Here is a 21,251-nt window from a genome sequence, read left to right as displayed (position 1 = left end):
ACTTTTCCTCCCTAGCAATTTTCCAAAACAAGTCATTTTTTCCCTGCCTCAGTTATTCGAATTTCCCACACTGTTTTTGCTAGCTTTGTCTTGAGCCAGAAAGTCTCTTGCCCATCCCTCGCACATTCTTGTTTCCTCGCTCCTTCAGACACTGTTACTATCATGTACTCTGGTCTATGACTATCATCTTCCAAGATCACATGAGGATCAACAAAGATTGGGAACACTACGCTAATTGATATTTGCATGACTCATCTCTGGACTATTGATTCCAATCTCCTACACTGATGAATGTGTCATGTCCACTAATCTCCTGCTGTGCCAGATGAACTTCCCACATTTTGATTGAAAATCCTCTCCGCCACATCATGAATGCCCAAACCAGTTGATGTTCGCAGTCCTTTAAGGTATGCATTATACTTAACAATCTGCAACACTGCCAATGCTATGTCTACACCCGTAGCTTCATACAATGAGATATGAGACTTGTACCCCACAGAAGCTTGCATGCTTGCATGTTTAGTTTTGGCGAGGTTTGTGGTCGGCACAAAAACACCAAAAGCATCTTGAGTCATGAACCAAGCACCCTAATGAGATGCCCTTACATCCCACCAAGCCAACCAAGTCTCCAAGGTCAGAATGTCTCCTTGTACTGCATGACCCAATAGCCAAAATTTTCTAATTTCAATTTTGCATATATCGGCCGCATTCTTTGATGGTGCATTTCTTCATTTATGACACAACACTTTATGATCCTCTTGGTGTACGACGGTTGTATACACTTGTTTGTATGATGCACCATGCTTTGTTCCCAATGGAAAACACAAGATCTCTCCTTCTTAGGCACCTTTTTGTTTGCCCCCCAAAGTAAACCGTGCGCACAGCAATCTAGTTTGCATTTGCCTCATCAGCTCCATGAAGCCTCTAAATTTTGGTTTATCATAGCCTTGTTTCATTACAACATCATTCAACATATTCCAAAATTATATCTGGGCATGTATATCCTCCAATCTAAACTCGCAGGTGGCTATTGTTAGAAGCTCATGAACATATGGGTCATAAACATGTGTAGACATTGTTGGCCATCCCGAGACCCTATGCGCATGATCAAAGTGAATCCACATATCTTGGAGATTCCCACCAGGCCGCATATGGTTGACCAAATCCAATCCACTACCTTGACCCTTTGTTGACATTTTGAACACTTGGGGTTGGTGCTTTTCACCGAATTAACCAGGGAGAATAAAACACTGTGGATGTAGGGTACCTGCATTTTCTCTTGATGTCAAGAACAGCCTCCAGACCTTTTGTTGTTATGCTCTTTGATCTCTTAGCATATTCCAAGCTTCTTTCAATCCTCTGCTTATTTGAGAACGGGGTAACAGTGTCAAGCATTTCAGTAAACTCATCATCCCTTATCTCTAAGGTTATCTCTAAGGTCTGCATATTGCTCTCTGGGTTGTTGCAAGATCAAGGTGTCCAGTTTTGTCTAGTTTATGCTAGACTGGGACAATGCTTAGAGAGAAAATTTGTGGGACCAAGGTACTTCAAATGAGATCAAGCAACTAAAAAAATATATACATGCACTCAAATTAATCCAATATAACTTAAATTAATATAAATTAGTCTAATTAATCAAAATTAATAAAAAATATGATTAAATGATTAAAAAATGATATTTTCATACTTAGAGTGATCCAATTTTTTTTCCATAGGTGCACCATTACAAGTACACTAGTCTCTATAGGTTTTAGATGATTTACATCAAAAATGTATTTTTACTAATTAGATTATTAATACTTGCAGGCCTTCTGACCTGGAAGAAATTTGAAAAAGAGATCATTAAAAATCCAACCATTGGATTTGCAATTTTCACTAATCACCACATTCTACTAATGTCTCACTATCTACTACTCTTTTGATCTACAAGAGGTTGAGCATTTTAAGTGGTAGTTATTGTGGGTACAAAAAGTGGCATATATTATAACATTTTAAAGACCTTGAAATATTTAAAGAAAGCAGACAAATAGCTTAAAATTTTCTCAAAAACTAAAGTTAATCTTTGTATTATATGAAGATCTAAGGTCCAAAGTAGGAATCTCATATAAGTTTATATGTAAAAGATATTAGCATTTTATGGAATCGGTCTAAATTTGGGACAGGGTGTATACTATGACTTTGTAGTAGCTAAGGAAATGAGGACTTTCAACTATCTAATGCTTAATCAGATTATGAAACTATATTGCCAACTTTGCATGTGATGTTCTAACAAAAGAACTTGAAAGGAAATTCCTTCGTTAGCTAGGAGAGATTAGCCACTGAAGGCCCGGTTTTTAATTGTTTACAGGGTGCCTAAGTGGACAAAACTGGGCACCTTGATCATGCAACCATCTCTCTCCCATTAACTTGTCCATAATCACCTCCTAAGCCACACATGTTTCCAATTTCTTTGCAATGGTGAAAGGTTTTTGACAAGCATAGCTATGTAGTATATCCCCAATCTCGCGCTTGGATCAACATTGACCTTCCTCATAAGTATGTTTATGAAATCCGAGGTGTATTAGACATCTGCTACTACATTCATGATCCCTTAGAATGAAGTAATATATCGTTGTAGCACAAGTGGAAACACACTCTAGCATCTCACCACAATGTGCACATGCAATGTTCCCAAATTCGGCAGTTATCAATCCTACTGGGCAACTTTGGCACAAACGGCCTTTCCATTGTGTCTCATTATTAAACCACAACCTAAAGTAGTAAGGGAAGTCAATATTAACATAGCGCAAATGACCAGATCATCTACTAAAGTGCACAACACCAGCAAAATAATCACTACTGCAAAGTAACATACTCTGTCCATAAGTGTCCATCATTTTTTTACTCCATACCAGACATTCGGGCCTTCCCACCACATGGTGGAAGCTCGTAAGCAATGTAGCCATCATACCACTTAGGAAGCTCATATACCTTAGTGATTTCTTTGACACTTTGCATAGCAGCATGCAAACTATTGTTCAAAGGGAGTCCCCTAATCATATTGATGACACTCCTCATTCTCCATTCCACAAGGTTGCATTCATCATCTAGATAGATAGGTGAGGCCTTTCAGCCCATGCCATAGCCGCTTCGGGCTAGAGGGACGTGACTCTTTTTACCTCATCAAATATATTGCAAAGAAAGAGGAGGCCAAGGAAGACTATGTGGATGAATGGGAGAATAGTATTCCTAAATGATCATATGTAATAAAGGGGTTGTATTTCCAACAAACAAATATCTACACCTTTTGTCTCCTGCTAATATGCCTTTCATCCACATATTGTCACATTTTGTACGTTGTATCAAAATGTCCATGGATCGTATACCTCAAAAAAGGAAATAAGTTCAAAATTACTCCAAAAACCTACGAGGCTATCTACAATAGCATTCCCTATGAGTGATTCCGAGATTAACACTTTCCTTTTGTCATCACTGACATGTATTTGTAATAGCTTACACCAGATGTAACTTTTTGGTTTTTTTATAACAAAGATATGGCGTTATATTATGATGTAATGCTACAAATTAATAGCATTGGAGAAGTATGGTATTTTTGTTATTTTGATATTCTAATACAGGTTGCCAGGCTCACTGACATAATACTGTTATGTTTTTGACATAATGTAATGTTGGTTGCTCCATTGACTGATTTCTGTGAGTTTGTAAGGCAATTCAGTTTGCCTGGCTTGCCATGTGGATGCCTTTTTTCCTTAAATTTGGTCTTATCCAACCACAGATTTTTTTGCTACTGACGTATTTTGAGTAATAGCAAATATACTTCTGCAATATGTTTGGAGTAGTCTGAGCTAGCTATCCACAGTAGTAAATAGTTATGCAGCTGAAGTGAGAAAACACCTAAGGCTGTTAAACACCCAGTAGTCAATTAACACAGTCGAGTCGGGATAACTCCCCAAAACAGGGCATAGTAGGAGTAGGGTACAAACTGGCCTCGAGAGCTATGCACAAATTTTCTAGACAAGGTATGGACCTTGTACAGGTTTACCACAGGGCAAGACGGGCCCACCCCTGCTATATCATCAGGGTGTAAAAGCCCTAGAGAAGCTAAGCACACCGAAGAAAAGTCTTGGTTGAAGGCGTGAGCAAGGGAGAAGAGTAGTGTTAAACTGTCAAAGGCTTCTAAAAGTCCTCTCCATTTACAGAGTTCAAGACATGAGTTGGGTAGTAGTGTACTGCCACGTGCTGCAAAGTAACTTGGGACTTGTTGAACTTGAGGTCTAACGAATAGGAATCTAAGGTCATGCGGCAGAATCCAGGGTCATCTCGCTTATGATCCCATCTCTCTCTCTCTCTCTCTCTCTCTCTCTCACGCACACACACACGCACGCACACACACAATAGACACCACCTCTCTTTTTCAAGTGTGCACATACACACACAACTCTCTCTCACACACACACACACAACTACACCCACACACGATCTCTCTCACACAATCTCTCCCTCTCACTCACACACCACACATGATCTCTCTCTCTCTCTCTCTCTCTCTCTCTCACACACACACACACACACACACACACACATTGTATACACACGGGATCTCTCTCGCTCTCTCTCTCCCCCTCACACACACCCACACATGATCTATCATGCTAACTTGCATACATGTATGCTAACTAGCATAGTTGTATGCTATCTAGCGTATGCTAATTAGCATAGTTGTATTCTAACTTGCGTGTGGAAATGCTAGTTATATGCTAACTAGTATATGCTAATTATCATAGTTATATGCTAACTAGCATATGCTAATTAACATAGTTGTATGCTAACTTGCATGTACATGTATGCTAATCAACATAGTTATATGATAACTAGCATATACAACATAGCTATAACACTATGTGAACATCACTTTATAATACAACTTCACTAAATAAATATGCACAATATATAACCTAAGTAAACTAGCAATACAACACTGATGTAAATTCCCATTGCAATGAGTCACCATTATGCAATCCTAAAACTACAAGACCCATGGATGCAACTTTATTTATAACATTTCGATGATTATATATAACTATAGTACTCTATGCACAAGAATCTATATAAGAAAGAACCTTTTTTTGAACAAGACAATCTTTTTTGTTTATACCAGATCGATGGGGCGAGCTAATTAGCTTACCATTCTTCATTTCAGTTGGCTAACTATTGTTAATAGTAGCAAGTTCTCAATGGGTAAACACAATTTACTCACTAAATGATCGAAGAACAGCAAAGTTCATAACCACCATTGCCTCACCACATTGACATCCTTTGAGGTACATGGGGGGGCATGATCAGTGGAAGCATGGTCCATAATATTATGACCCATTCTCTTTATTTCTTCTTGATAATAAAAAAGTCTTAATTTTAGGTGTCTTCTAGTGACCGTTAACTCATTTTGCTACACAACTTTTAGAAAAGTTTCTATAAACATTGCCATGGGACTATTTCAATGAAACACCCCAAAGGAAGGATTATATTCAGCTAAAGTTGACATGAATTTGTAAAGCACAACAAGCAAAATATTTTTTGGGGCCTGTCAATCATGTTTTAGGCCTTTTCTAAGTTCTAATACCATCTCATGAAATCATTGTGGCATCTTTTATGACATTTACTTTTTTTTTTTAAAAAAACTTGATACTTACAAGATCCTTGTTTTATATGTATAAGAACATAAAACTTGAACTACCAAAGTATTGCACCATGTACTCTTCTTTACAACAATGAGGCAATTAATACTCTTTTCAATGTAAAACATATATCAAGTTTCCAGTACTAATTTTATCTTGAATTGGTGCCAATGAGAATGTTGTCTTGATCATGTTTTGATAATCCCCAATTTCTTCAAATCTTTTAAACTGTATACATCATAACGAATAATAAGCTTCATTGAAACTATGTTTCTTGTCAATTACAACATAACCACCCTTTTTTTTCTCATTAAAACTAAATTGTAATGGTCTTAGTCTTTTTGAGAAGCTTCTTATATAGCTAGATTATATATGTAATGTTCAAGGAAAAATTCTATAAAAAGTATAACCTTTGTTTTTTTTAGATTGGTCCTTCAATACAAAGAAAATATCATTAAGACCTTTGTTTTGCTTAGGTTGGTCCTTGAGTAAAGTAATGTGAGAGATAGAGTAGGAATGTAATGCATTAACTTACATTGTTAATTATAACCACTTTGTAACACAATGTGATAGTGATGCACTTGCAATATCATATGCCCTAAATGTTGTATTTTAATGACATTTTAAAATAGATCATTGCAAGATAACCAAAACACAATATTTCCTTAAATGTGGTTATCCATACTATCATATAAATATTTTGATTTCCTAGAAGATCTTCCAATGTATAGTATAAATAGCATGCTTATACGTGTATTTTCATGCCCACTTTCCATGAAAATGGCACTGTATTATTGGCACGTTTATGATTAAGACATAAATTTTATGCACTTCTATGAGCATGGAGCATGTGGTGAGTAAGTTAAAGTTTTAGAATGTGTAACGTGGGAGTTTAAAAATAAATCTATGATATGCATGAGTGTGTGGTGTTATAATTTTTAAGTTTATAGGGGGACAATGTGTAGTGGGCTGCATAGAAAAAGATCCATAGAGGATGGGGACTTAAATATATGATATGAATTGGTCTTAATTTTTCTTATGCAAGAAAAAAGGAAAGGTAAAGAGATTGGAGGACCTCAAGGGCATGTCAAGGGATATAGGGGTCATGTGGGCACATGAGCATGGCCAAAAGGTGAAAGAAAGCTTTCAACTTGACTCGTAAAAGAGCTAAAAGATGACTTGACACAAGTCATGGAGTGAAAACAATGAATACCACTTTGAAATCGACATATGTGAATGATAAAAGGGGTTTCTAAACATGTGCGCCCATCGATATCTTTAAAATTACATCTTGTTGTATTGCATAGAGAGAGAATATATTTTCTCATCTTATCCATGCTTTATATATATAACAAATTCATAGTAAGTCATGCCTTTAGAAAAAAGAGGCACTTTGTTTATATGTGTGTGTGTGTGTGTGTGTGTGTGTGTGTGAAAATATAGGTCAAGAGGTGGGTTTTAGGATGATGCTCCCAGGCAGGTTGGTGTGGGTTCGCTTTGATATTGGCTTTTAGTTTAGAGGAGTGATATGTAAAGAGACACCTTATTGTGTAGAAACAAACCTTGTGAAAGGCTATTTATTTGAAGTATTTTAACATCGTATTAGAAAATTTAAGAATAAGCACAAATTTTAAATAGGTACTTTTAATCCAAGTAGTCAATTTAGGTATATAAAACTTGAATATTCCATTTTATAAGAATACACATGGTATAGAGGTAAAAACCCTTACCCTTACTTTTCCCTATGAGAATTTAATTTTATCCTACACATGGTATAGATGTGAAAATAATGTCCCCTTATTTTTCCCTAGGAGCATTTTTCCTTTTATACGAGTCAAACCAACCACATTAAAACCTTTTATACGAGTCAAACCAACCACATTAAAACCGTTGCAAAATCTAAAAGTACATATTACCAACAATTCCTTTTTAAAACCTCGGAGTTCAAAGTAGAATGCCAATTTATGGAAATTTTATTAATGAATTGCATGGGGTTTTCTCAAAGACTTGTGTAATTTCTCAAAACTATGCTAATAGCTTTGAATCTTGTGTTTTATTTTATTGTTGAAAGTTAACTAGTCATTTCTTTCCATTGGAAGATAAATTGTGAATCTGAATGAGTTTTTTTTAAGAATTTAATAGTGATTTGCTTGGGGTTTGTCATGTAGTCAAAGAACTATGCCACTAGCTTTGAATTTTGTGTTCAAAAGTTCATACACATCACTTTTGAATTGGAAAAAATATCAATTGAAGCATATATTATGAGGCACATCTTTTGGAAAGAAGTGAGGAATAAAAGATCCATGTGAAACCAGTTTTTTTATAACAAAAATTTTTCAATTTCATTTTAAAAATCTCTAGGAAATAGTGAAGAAAATAGTCCAACCTTAGTAAAGAAACTGAAAATAGGTACTTAGAGTTAGTTAAATCTTATGTAGGATTTTTCCAAGTTAAGTAGATCTCTAAAGCTATAAATTTAGACCAAAAATGGACAATGAAGAATGTCAATGAAGATCCTCTTTTAGCAGCGTTGCCATGTTGTTAATACTTGAGTCAATGTTAATGTAACTCTCGATGATGCCCGTGTTTGCCTTTCTCTCGCACATGTAGATGTTGATGAAGCACATTCTGATGAAGCACATTCTGATGAAGCCCAAATCGATGAAGAGTTTGCTACTGCTGAAGCTTTATGACCCATCATGTGTATGTGAATGGCCTCTTTGATAGGATATCCTTCCTTTTATAAGGTTACAAGGATTATCCTATATGTGTTTTGCAAGTTATAAGATGATGTGATTCTAGGTGGCAATATGGCAGTACGATAGCACTAGTAGATAGGCAATGTGGCCTTGGGATGGCGTAGGTGGTGATGGCAATCAGATGCTAGTGCAAAGGGCTACTTAGAGGCAACAAAGAGCTCAGAGTGTGTTAGGTGTGGCAGAGAGCAACAGAGTGGCATGGACACTAGAGACGTGGGCTATAAGGTCAACACATGGAATTGCCTCTTCATGTTGCACAGAGATATGTAGATAGGTGGATCATTGTTAAGTTTTAATAATTGTCTCTTAGTGTTGCAAATAGATATATAGATAGGTGGATCATTGTTGAGTTTCAATTAACACATCACAAACTAGAGCAATTACCATTGTGTGCTCCAACATATACATATTTACATACATAAAAATGAAATATATATATATTACACATGTATATACATGCCTTGGTTTTAAAGGAGGGCAGCCCCATTATTTCATTTGAAAGGCAAAAATTGAAGGACCACCTTAGGAATTTTTTAAATTGAAGCCTTTCTTTTGAAGCTAAAATGCTTGGTGCCCTTATTGGGGCCTTTGAACGGTTCTTCAACAATGTTCACAAAAAACTACAATAGAGCTCGAAAATTTTTGCTTTCACCTATAATTTTTTGTAGAATTCAAGGCATTTTAGTTACATTTTAGCTGAAAACTGGCGAATTCTCATTAGAAACCATCGCAATTTTAAAGCTCTAGGTCAATGTGTGTAAAAAAACCTGAATATTGCTAAAATTTTAAAAGATATTTCCAAACTCTAAGTTGAAGGTTTGGAAATTGTAAGATTTTGGATGTTTTTGCTATAATTATCTTCAAGAAAAAAAACTGGGCACAATGTATTTTGCTCTTGCTAAAATTTATGAAATACTTGCAAATTGCAAAGTTGAAGGTCCGAAAATTGTAGGATTTTGGATTAGTCTCCTAAACTATTTTACAATTTTTTTGGGTTGTTTTTGTTTTAAATGTCATGAAATTTTCTGAAAAATACATCCAATATTTAGAGATAGAGGTTATCCATCATCTGGTGGAGAACGTTTTTTTTTTGTCTTGGAGTGCAAGTTTTGTGATTTGTGGAACACGAAAAGGGCTGTATGTTGCAAACACGGCTATAGTGGAGTGGTTAAAGCAGACAAAAGTCCTAGCCGGTGGTGCGGGTTCGATCCGTGCTCTCTACGGTGTTGCGCGTCCATGTAATGGGAGTTGGGTGTGTGAGTAGTGTATATAAAGCGGGTGTTTCTCTCCAAAATTTTGAAAAGGGCTGTATAAGATACATTCAAATTTCACATATATGTACACGTGACAGAGATATACATATATATTTGAAGGATTCATTTATTATATATTTTGGTTATAAAACTTGTCCTTATTTTTTATTGGTGGGGAAAAAAATGTTTTTATCGAGCAACCACAAGGATAATGTGATAGGTCAGAAGATCATCATCCGTTTATAATTTAATTATTTAGGCACATGGATAACGGCCATATGTACTGTGAGGACTCAGAGCTGCACAAGTGGCACATGTGAACTTCACACGCCAGTCCCGCTGCAAGTCGCCCACGCGAAAAATACTTTCTGGTCTTCATTTATATTTATCATTTCACATTACACGCTGCCGCTTAAATGCTACTTTACTACAACTTTGCTGCTTTTTGACGCCCATTTCAGGCGTGCCCTGTTTTTTCTTTGACGTTTGAAAAACAGGAAAATTTTCCGCTTTCTTTCATCCGTTAAAACTTATGACGGCTTACGGTTGGATGTCCAAAAGCTCTAATTAACACTGGAGCCATCTTGACAAAGTCTCCTTCCACCTTCTTTTTAACTCGTTCTCTTCTCTTTGCAAGCAGCACTCCCTTCAATTTAAGCCTCTTAACAGTCGTCTTCTTTTTCATTAACTTTGCAAGAGATTTAAATCCTTGCTAGATCTCTGTGATTTATTAAGCTCCGTTTTTGTTTTGTAATGCGAGATTAAGTTTCCCTTTTCTTCACAGAGTGTCCAATCTTTTCTTGATTTCATTTGTTGCTGGCATCTTAATTTTGCGAAGCTCAGATAGCCAGAGCGGAGCTCTGAGCTTCATCAGTTGTGGGGATATTCGCCATAATTGTGGCAATTTCACAAGCTTTAGCTCGAAGCTGAACTGGGCTGAAGTTTCTGACCCAAATAAGCCTAGGGGTCTGTAGTTACCAATTCTTAGTAGTTAAGCTAAGCTATCTGGCTCGGCAAAGCGGGCAGCAATTGTTCACTTTGGCCGATCTTCGCTAAGCTAAGCTTTGCGACAAAATAATGTCAGCAGCAGCGGGTTCGTCTTCTCAGAACCGGAGGGTGAGTTATTCACTGTGTGCATTGGTGCCAGGCTTGCCGGATTGTGTGGTGCTAGATTGCGTCCTACCGAGGGTACCATGGTATACAAGGCCAATATTAATGGCGACATCGAGGGCATGGGAACAGGCGTTGAGGGATCCGGGCGTGTACAGCGCCCTAACTCGCCTGGCGGCCGGAGCGGAAGCCCAAGGGCTGGCGATGGTGCACCAGCTCTCCGACGTAGCTAGCCACGAATACTTCACGAAAGCCCAGATCCAACGGCGTATGCCGCAGCCGCACGCCCTCTCCATACACGAGGAGAAGGTTGCCGTGTGGAGAAACCTCCCCCCCATCCCCGCCTTCTCCCCTCTCAGAATCCTGCATGACTGTGGCGTCGCTTGCGTGCACGGTAAGCTCTTCGTCATGGGCGGCTGGGACCCCCGAACAGACGCCGTCCGCCCGGACGTCTACATGCTCGACCTCGCCGGCGGCCTCTGGCAGTGGGAAAAGAAATCCCCCATGCACACGGCCAAAGCCTTCTTCTACTGCAAAGCTGTTGCAGGCAAAATCTACGTCGTTGGGGGCTCCTCATCGCAGAACGCCCTCGACGAAGAGCCACTCCCTGAAGTTTACGACGTGGAAACCGACTCGTGGGAGCACCTACCCAAAATCAGCCTCGCGAGGAGCTTCCATTTCAATGGCCTCGCCCTTGTTGCTGGCTTCCGCATCCTTGCCTATGGCTTCTGCACTGCAGAGAGGGGCGAGCTAGTGAAATTTTGGAGAGTCTACGACCCTGTTAGTGCTGATTGGAGTGATTATGAGTGTGATTTAGCTTGCTGCAGTAGGGTTTTGGCAGATGATCATGACCTCAGGGATGGTATTATTAACAAATTTGACAGGAGCAGCAGCAAATGGATGCCACTGGCCGGCAAAGTGTGTGGAAAATCATGGAGATGGGAAGGTGGAAGGAAGGTTATCTCGGATTCTACATGTGCACATAGCTTGTTAGTGGTTTCTGAGTGCAGCAAGCCCCACGTGTATGCAACCATATGCGAAGGGGACAACCGGTGCCTCACTATATGGAGAGGTGACCTTGATTACTCCTGCATGAGTGTGTTTTGGAGGCAAATTGAGCTTCCGGGTAACTTGTCAGCGTGCTCGGAAATGTGTTATTTAAAATGCTAATTGTGAGGCGATACAACTACTTTATTGAGATTAATTCATTCATTCAGTTGATTTCTCATTTAGTGAGCAGCACAGCACACTCAACTTCTCTTGTACATATGCTCTGATGAAATCATGCGCATGCACACCCCCTGCATGCAATTGTAGATTTAATAATCTTTTTTTTTATAAAATAGAGAAATTTGTTTTGCCCCCCTTTTTTCTAAATAAATGTAAAAAGGGACTTTTTCTAAATAAATGGCAGCTTTTATCTCGTAAATATAAATATAAATACTTATTGTTCAAAAAAATATTTACCGTCAAACTTTGTTTGTAGTGTTTTTATTTAATTTATAAAATGTAAAAATCCAGGCGAGAATACTATATACATTTGTGTTATAATCTCGATTGATTACTTTGTTTGTAGTGTTTTTATTTAATTTATAAAATGTAAAAATCCAAGCCAAAATATTATATACATTTGTGTTATAATCCCGATTGATTACTTGTGAATATCTATTATCTATTAACACAAGGAGAGGAGATAAAAGAGAAATCCTGGATTTTTTAAAAAATAAGAGAAAAAATCTCTTTGATTGACACGAACTTCCATTTTTACTTTTCGTTTCTTAATGTCTTTTACATACGACAGCAACCCGCGAGTTGAGTACTAGTTTCCTTAGTTGAATACTAGTTTCCTTAAGTTTCGCTTCTTATTGTCTTTTACATACCGCAGCAACTAGTTTCCTTTATTGTAAACAGGTTGGAAAAAACTTTCCTTCCTTCAAGTATGATTTTCTTTTGTTGTTTGACTAGTCTTTCCTGTGGAAGGGTAAGAGGGTGGCTCCGTCCACTTTTTCACTATTCTATTGTTTCAACTTGTTTTGATTGAGATACTTTTTGAGCACGACACTCTTTATTTACTCTATAGATAGATTGGGGTTAACAAACTACTTGCCACTCTATTATTGAAGGCGACCGTTGTGATTGATTGTGAACAATGCGAGTCCTAAAAAATTAAATTGATTGAGCACTGTGTCCTTTTTATTAAAAAAAAAAGCCCTTGACCTGGCTGTCGGCCGGCACCACCTTTTATCTTCTTCTTAACCGTGCTCACATCCGTTTGTAGTGTAATTTTCCCTATTAAAATTTAGAAATTCAGGCTGCCATTCAATGTTGCTTTAAATTTTAAGGGTTGAAATTTATATAGTTTAATTATAAATCCTTGCATTTGTACAATTTCTAGTGATTTTCAAGTCCAAATCTCCATTAAGCCAAAGCATTGCTTTTAATTTTAAGGGCTGATTTTTTGTTTTTTAGAGCACTACTTCTCAATAGTATCATATGCGGCTTTTCGAAGATCTAGGCAAGACATAAGTAATGATAGAGTTGTAACGCCATTTTCCCACACGCACAGTTAACTTTGACCATTTACAGTAAATTCAACTTGGCCATCTCGTCATAATTATGCCAATTTTGATACAATTGGAAAATGTGAGAACACTTGGCCAATACGTCAAAGTACCTCAACTACTAAGAGTAGGAATGTGATGAAGAAGTTTGCCCTAATATATATATTAGGGCCATACTTAAGTGTGCTTTGATAAGGCTAAAAAGTACTCCATAGTTATGGGTGTGGTTACGGTTGTCGCTTTGATGCCCCACAGTTTTGGGTGTGGCACAGATGTCGCTTTGATCGCAATCCACGGTCGGACAACTACAACTACACAATTGGTGGCCAAACAAGCCCCACAAAATATGTGAGGCCTATTCTAGCACCATGGCGGTGCAAGCCTCAGGAATATAGAATCAATCTTTCAAAAGTTGAAAGCTCTCAAATGTGTACACGTCTCGAAAGTAGAAACCCGCCTAATGGGATTCTCATATCCTATTTGTTGCTCACATGAGTAGCCCCTTAGTTGTAGATCCCATTTAAGGACACATTCTTTTAAAAAACACGCATGTGTGTGTGTGTGTTTGTTTTGTGCATCATGGCATAACCATTTGAAAGACTTGATTTTTGGATATGCAAGGCTAGCTAGCATCATGGCATTAACCACCATTGAAAAGACTTGATTTTTTGAACATATGCAAGGCTGGCTAGCATCATGGGATTAACCATTGAAAAGACTTGATTTTTTGGACATATGTAAGGCTAGCTAGCATCATGGCATTAACCATTAGAAAGTCTTGAATTTTGGCTAGCTAGCATCATTGCATTAACCACTTGAAAGACTTGATTTTTTGGACATATGTACGGCTAGCTAGTAATTTGCATCCTCCCTTCTTTTTGGCTAGCTAGCATCATGGCCTCAACCATTTGAAAGACTTGATTTTTTGGACACATCTATGGCTAGCAATTCACATCCTCCCTTCTTTAAATTATAAAGTATGGTTCATATAAAAGCAAATAAAGTTGATTCGACATGGACATAAAGGCATCTCATGACGAAATATATGTTGATAGTAATGGCAACGTTGTGCGATATGTTTTGTGTTGTGTCTCTTTCGACTCTAAGAAATGAATAAACATTTCTTCTTGGTAAGAGACAATAATGAAGTACACATTGCCTTGTTAAAGCTTATATCTATTAAGTAACCATATGTTGATATATAGGCTTATATCCATTAAGTAACCATATGTTGATATGAGCCCATGCAAAATTTGACACGAATTTTAGGCATTTTAGATATCCACAAAGCATGGGGATTGGATTCAACCATAAACTATCTCTTTGTAGTTTTTAATTTATAGTTTTGCACATCCAATTAATTCAACATTGTGCACATATCCCATAGTATTGATTAAAATCTCTTAGATTTAATACATTGTTTCTTTAGATCTATTTATGTCCTCAACCACAACCAACTTTGTAAGGATTTGTGGTTGTTCATTCACTGTTCTACAAGAAGAGCCAATCAAGTACTTAAGGAAGGGTGAAAGCATGGTTAGGTGGTACACTTTTTACTACCCAATTAGGTTCTACTTGATGGTACTTGTCTAAGGTGGAAAGGGCTTATTTTTTTAATTCTTAAAGGAGCACTTATTTTTATTGTTAAAGGAGCACTTATTCTCCAAATCCGCCGATTGACCATCATGAGTTAGACATCCCGCGCAACTCGCACTCGAACTCCAATGTAGGAGCTAGTTGTTTGTTTCTACGCTCGCTTATTTGCTAATTATATGTTCTAAGCAATAGAGCTAAGGCCATTCGGGTTTGTTCTTTATTTGTTGGGTGTCGTTTCTCTTGCTGCCATGATGAGGAATCCAACATGAAGCTGCACAGCTAAGGCCAGAGCAAAAGCTGCTCTACTGCTAGAGAGGTTGCCCAGACACCCTATAGCCAGTATGTTCAGGAGCAAATGAAGGCAGGGAAGGTCAAGACACCAGTTCACAAAAAATCTACAAATCAGTAAGAGATGCGCAACGTATCAGATTATCCGGAGTCGACTGATGTCATAGCGGCGGATGAGAAGCAGTCTACAACCAAGAGCAAGGGTAAGTTAAATATATGTTATTTCAATTAGGGTTTTGCAAGTATGTTTCCTTGTCACTATTGAAATGTTTAATCATTTGATCTTGGTGTTGTTGCATGACAGAGAAGATGATGATGGATGAATATCCATAGCTTAATAAGTTTTGTTTTACTGCTGAAGAGCTTCACCAAGTGTATGGGCTAAGCTTGGAGGGCAAGATTGCAAGGGACATGACTGAGTCTGACCTTCCTGTGGAGCACTGGTTGACCGTGTTCCAGCAAAGGTACAAGATGAATGCGAAGGTTTACTTAAACCACCTGCAGCCTCGGTTCAAAGATGATTGTAGATTGTTATATCATAAGGTATACCAGCATGTTCCATGTAATGGAGAGATTACGTCAAAGTTTGCCCGCCATTGCTATGCATACGAGAAATGTAAGGCAGCCAAGAAGGATCCAACCACACACAAAATTGCATGGGTGCAACTTGGGGAAAATGTATTGAACATGTGCAGAAGCAAGCCATGGGGTTTGGACACAGGAAGATGGACAATTGGAGGAAGACCAATGGACCATCGCATCAAAAGTACCTAAAAATTATGACTGGGTTGGTTTAAGCTTTTCAAGGTACTTTAATCTAGTATTTAGGTACCTGAAATTAGTCAATTGGTAGTATAGATATGTATTAGGTACTTCAAAAGTACCTAAAATTGCTTACACGGTAGTTGACAGTTCATAATGATACCTTAATCCACTGTTTAGGTACTTGGTGAAAGTGTATTGGTAGTTTAAGTATGTATTAGGTACTTCAAAAGTACCTTAAAATGGTGACTGGGTAGGTTTAAGCTTATCAAGGTACTTTAATCCACTGTTTAGGTACTTTAAATATGTATTAGGTACTTCTAAAGTACCTAAAATGGTTAAAATTGGTACTTTAAATATGGATTAGGTACTTCAAAAGTACCATAAAACAATGACTGGGTAGGTTTAAGCTTATCAGGGTACTTTAATCCAATGTTTAGGTACTTCAAATATGTATTATGTACTTCTAAAGTACCTAAAATTGTTACAATTAGTACTTTAAATATGGATTAGGTACTTCAAAAGTACCATAAAATGGTGACTAGGTAGGTTTAAGCTTATCAGGGTACTTTAATCCAATGTTTAGGTACTTCAAATATGTATTATGTACTTCTTAAGTACCTAAAATTGTTAAAATTGGTATTTTAAATATGTATTGGGTACTTCCAAAGTACCTAAAATTGTTTACAATAGTTCATAAGGATACCTTAATCCACTATTTAGGTACCTATAATTGGGCAATTGGTAGTGTATATATGTATTAGTTTAGGTACTTCAAAAGTACCTAAACATGGTGAGTGCATGCTTATCAGAGTTCTTTAATCTATTGTTTAGGTACCTGAAATTGGTCTATTGGTGACTGGGTACTTTCATCCACCACTATTTAAGAACTTGAAATTGGTGACTTGGTATTTTGAATGTGTTCTGGTGTTAATGTGCAAAGGCTATGTGATTTTCTAAAAGTTGAGCTGCAGGAGGCTGAGGCCCCCAGTCTAAGTTTATCAAAGCGATGATTGTTGATACCTTGAAGGGATGAAGGTTCTTGTTATATCCTTGCCCACATGTTGTACATGAAACTAAGATGGTCTATGTTGGAGGAGATTATGTTGCCTGTGGGGAGTCACTTGACTCAGCATTTATAGGTGCCTCTTTCATGTTTGCATGCAAACATCTTTACCATCCGTTTTGTTTTGCCTGCACCGTGACCACAAAGGAGGTGTGTGTGAAAGCTAGGTGTATGGAGCGCATACCTATAGTGGCCAAGAACTGGGTTTTGGGCATGCCGTTATACGTAAAGCATGAGAAGAGTAAGTGTTTTTCTTAAGTTAAGTTGCTCTGAACTAGATTACTTTTTAGTGTTCAATATTATTGTTTTATGTTGTAGAGGATGACATCCATTCTAAGTGTGAAGGAGCGATGGACTCCTTACATGTTGGCACTGATAACACTGATTCTGATTTGGAGGGGCCATTCAATCTTGATGCGTTACTGAAGAAAATCGATTATTGGGAAGGTGTGTCAAATATCTAGATGGAAGCAAGAAGAGATGGTCCTTCACGATAGTTCTCTCTCATAATAGGTAGGGAAAGAAGAAGCTAATCAAAGAGGGAAGCCAACAATCAAACCTACTCAAGAATGCATCTTCAAGCAAGCATGAATTTAAAAGTATACAAGAAAGCAAAAAGAGGGAAGAAGATGAGCTCACAAGTACAACCTATTGCAAGGAAATGATTATCTTGCTTATTGTAAAGATGACTTATATACAAGTGACTAGTTTTCACACTAGGCTAACCAAACTTAAAAATGGTACGACCTCTATCACTAGTCTTAAGAAACTATGTACATTAATTCCAAAATTTTCCTTTTTGACATTAAGCGCATGGTACGACCACTTTATATGTTCCAACGTTATCTATAACAATCGATAAGTGCCCATTCGTGCGTGTAAAATGGTAAAGCGCCTTATGATAGGTTGGATGAGCAAAACCATGTTAATCAATGGAGTGGTTAACACATCCAATTTTCTTCCTTTATTTTTGTATCCTCATTAACATGTAGACTACCTACATAATTAATCCAACCTACAACGAAGGTGTCTTTAACCTTGGCACACAAATGTGGGGCTTTCCTTCATATTAACCATGGGCTACTAATAACTTTATCAAAATCTAATGATTAGATTTGAGTCTCTAGTAGTGGCTGGGTTTAACTTAGGATCTTACATACAGATGCCTTGTGTTTTAGGAATCTAGTAGCTTTGAGCTACAAGAAAGTTTATCTATATATAGTGAGGCTTGGGATGTGGGCTTTCCTTTTTGACGGATTGATTTAGATTAGGTTTAACATTCGCTTAGCTTGATTTAGATTGAGGGTAGGGTGCTCTTTGAAAGTGAGCTACCAAGTTTAAGCATTAGCATCGTAGATTCCTTAACTTTCAAGGGTGCTCTTAATTGAGAATCTCCCATGGGAGTTATGGAGATTGTTGTTTGGGAGGTGGCCTTTATCTTTACCGACAAGATTTTGGATCACCTATTAGTTTGAGGGGGTGGTTAAAGCATCAAGACAAGCAAAGCATATTCTTGTGGTTACCTGAGTTATTGAAATGTATTTTTAAGGAGGAGGCTTGGGTCATTAAAAGGTTCAAGGTGCCCTCGTCTACTAAGGGAACAAAAATGGTACTGTTTGGGAGATCGTGCATAGGAAATCCCTTTTATTAATCCAAATGTAGGGAGGAGTTAAATTGAAGAATAAAAGAAAATCCCCCAAAAATGAGTAAATGCTCACATAAGATGAAGAGTTGACTAAGGACAAGGTTTATTAGGTTAAAAAAAGAGGAGATGTTTAGAGGAAATGATGCATTTTTGACACCTTAGTTCCAATATAAAATGCGATATTATGGTACCCATAAAGGAGTTATGGATGGGTGGCCTAATGAGGTCCTTATCTCCCAAGATAATAAGTTGTGACTAGCCCCAATATGGACCAAGGCTTGTAGCCAAATGGGTGGCCTAATGAGGTCCTTATCTCCCAAGATAATAAGTTGTGACTAGCCCCAATATGGACCAAGGCTTGTAGCCAAATGGCAGGGAAACTCTAGCTTGGGGCGACCAGTTTTTATAGTCATTTCTATCTTAGAAACACTTTGGATTTATGTACAGAGATTTGTGTAGCATTCCTGGATTTGTGGCCTCTTTGGTTCTTATTTTTGCTGCATGATGCAGGCCTCATGTCATTTTTTTTGAATTTGAAAAAGCATGTTTTGGGTGAGAGGTCCATACTATCATGTCTTGGGTGAGAGGTCCATACTAGCATTTAATCTTACTTCCATTGAAATATCCTTCCATCTCAACCCCTTTGAAGGTCTCTAGCATCTTGATACATCTTTGAGGAGTGACTTTTGTAACACGAAAGAAACCTAGGCCTTTGTACTTGAGTTTTCATTTGCTATTCTTTCACTGCACATGCTTAACCACATCACCTTCTTTCATGCATTTATCTTTTCATTAGATGTCAAACCATTACTTATAATTTTATAGTTTTTCAACCATCATTTTTTAAAACTAAATGTAATCTTTGCTTCATTTAGTTGCTCTAAGTGAACTAATTCCTTTGTAAGGGGATTTTCTTGAAGATCACATGACTAGCTATAATTCAAAGGCTTGGGACCAAATATTATAGCCATTTATGTGGTAGTGATATGTGTGGACATAGGCTAATAATGGGATGGGAAACTTTTTCCCTCCTTTAGGAGGTTTTTTTTCCCCGAGCTTGTGTACACACTCTTATGAGTGACTATGTAAGTGACCTTATCGTGTCACTTCTCATCAATCTACTTTGAGTGTCGTGCTTCTCTCTATCTCTGCTTGCTTTTACTGCATTTGTGTGTGTGTTGCTACCTTCATCTCCATTCATGTGTTGCTACCTTGGCCCTCATCCCCACCTCATAATCACCTCCTCGAGCTACTCTTCTGATTATCTCAGATTAAGCTATTCTCTAAGGCAGAGAAGGTATACCCTATAACCAAAAAGTTTTTGTAACGTTTGGGCTAGTTTTCAAGTGCATTTAGGGGCCTATTTTTACATGCTATTGCAAACATCTTGGGGAGTGTTAGTTTGAACTATCTTTGTTTGATTTTAAGTTTTTTACATTGTAGCAGTATTGTGTAGCTGGTAGGGCCGTCATCTCGCCCATCACTTTCCCATCATCATTAACATCCAATGTTGAAGATCATTCATCAACAACTTCATTAATATCGTCATCAGTGTCATTGACTTTTGTATCCTTGCTAATAACATTTCTATACTCTACACTATGCCATTTTTCATACTCTTTACATGTATCTTTATCATCAGTGATATGTTTTGTTGGCAGAGCCACTCGGTTGCACTCAGTGGGCATTGATAGTACTTATAGATTGTTCGGATATTTGCATTTTGTGTTAGAGATTGATTATTTACAGTCTAAAAATGACAGACAATGATGTATTTGGGATGCTTTCCCGCTCTAATGATAAGCTTTGCAAAACCAACAACCCATTATGGTCCTATATGATGTGTCATATATAAATGTTGTTATTAGCATTCACGCACACCAAGTCTTGCTAGCATTGGGATAGTATAGGTACTTTGGATGGTGATACTAGTTGAGATGTAACTATGGCATACCTTCCACAATAGAACAAGCCAAGTGGGATTACAAGGATGCACATGCACATGCATTGGTTGCACTCTCTATGAAAAGGAGAATTATTCATCGTATTTTCTCATGTAAAACTATCAAGCAAGCTTATGATGTGCTTTACCAGCTGCATATATAACGAGGCATGTGTTGGCTAATTACGCAAGCAATTAGAGTCCAAGCAGAGTGAGGGCGACTTAATTGTGGATGAGTTTCTCACAAGGATCAAAGATCTCAGAGAGAACAACATGCATCTACTATTCTCACACAGTTTTACCAGATTCAAGGTTTTGCATCCACACTTTAACTTATAATGAAGGGTAACCCCAATGCCCTTACATTTGATGAGTTAGTTGGCAGTGCTCTTACAAGAACATAAATCCTTTAAAAACCAGCCTTTTATGCATATGGGAGATTAGGTAATTGTTATTCGCTAAAAAGATAAAGACAAAGCCTTTTATGCATATGGGAGATTAGGCACTAAAAAGGTAAAGACAAAGCCTTTTCTTGAGGCTACTATATTAAAGGCAAAATAATCAACCCAGTCTTTAGGGATGTCAAGAAGGGGG

General features: G+C 37.6%; 1 protein-coding gene across 1 annotated transcript; it reads left to right on the top strand.

The window, feature by feature from the left end:
* Positions 1–10,036: 10,036 nt before the first annotated feature.
* On the top strand, positions 10,037–12,009 carry LOC147635341 (F-box/kelch-repeat protein At2g44130-like). Its single transcript, XM_086802580.1, has one exon. It carries the CDS (start codon positions 10,765–10,767, stop codon positions 11,965–11,967), a length of 1,203 nt encoding a protein of 400 aa, XP_086658706.1. The 5' UTR covers positions 10,037–10,764; the 3' UTR covers positions 11,968–12,009.
* Positions 12,010–21,251: the final 9,242 nt, after the last annotated feature.

The sequence above is a fragment of the Cibotium barometz genome, chromosome 9 (assembly GCF_041138505.1).
Source record: "Cibotium barometz isolate CiBa-2024 chromosome 9, ASM4113850v1, whole genome shotgun sequence".
NCBI classification, from domain to species: domain Eukaryota; kingdom Viridiplantae; phylum Streptophyta; class Polypodiopsida; order Cyatheales; family Cibotiaceae; genus Cibotium; species Cibotium barometz.
Note: the sequence above shows the minus strand (reverse complement) of the source record. Positions and strands in the feature narration are given on the sequence as shown.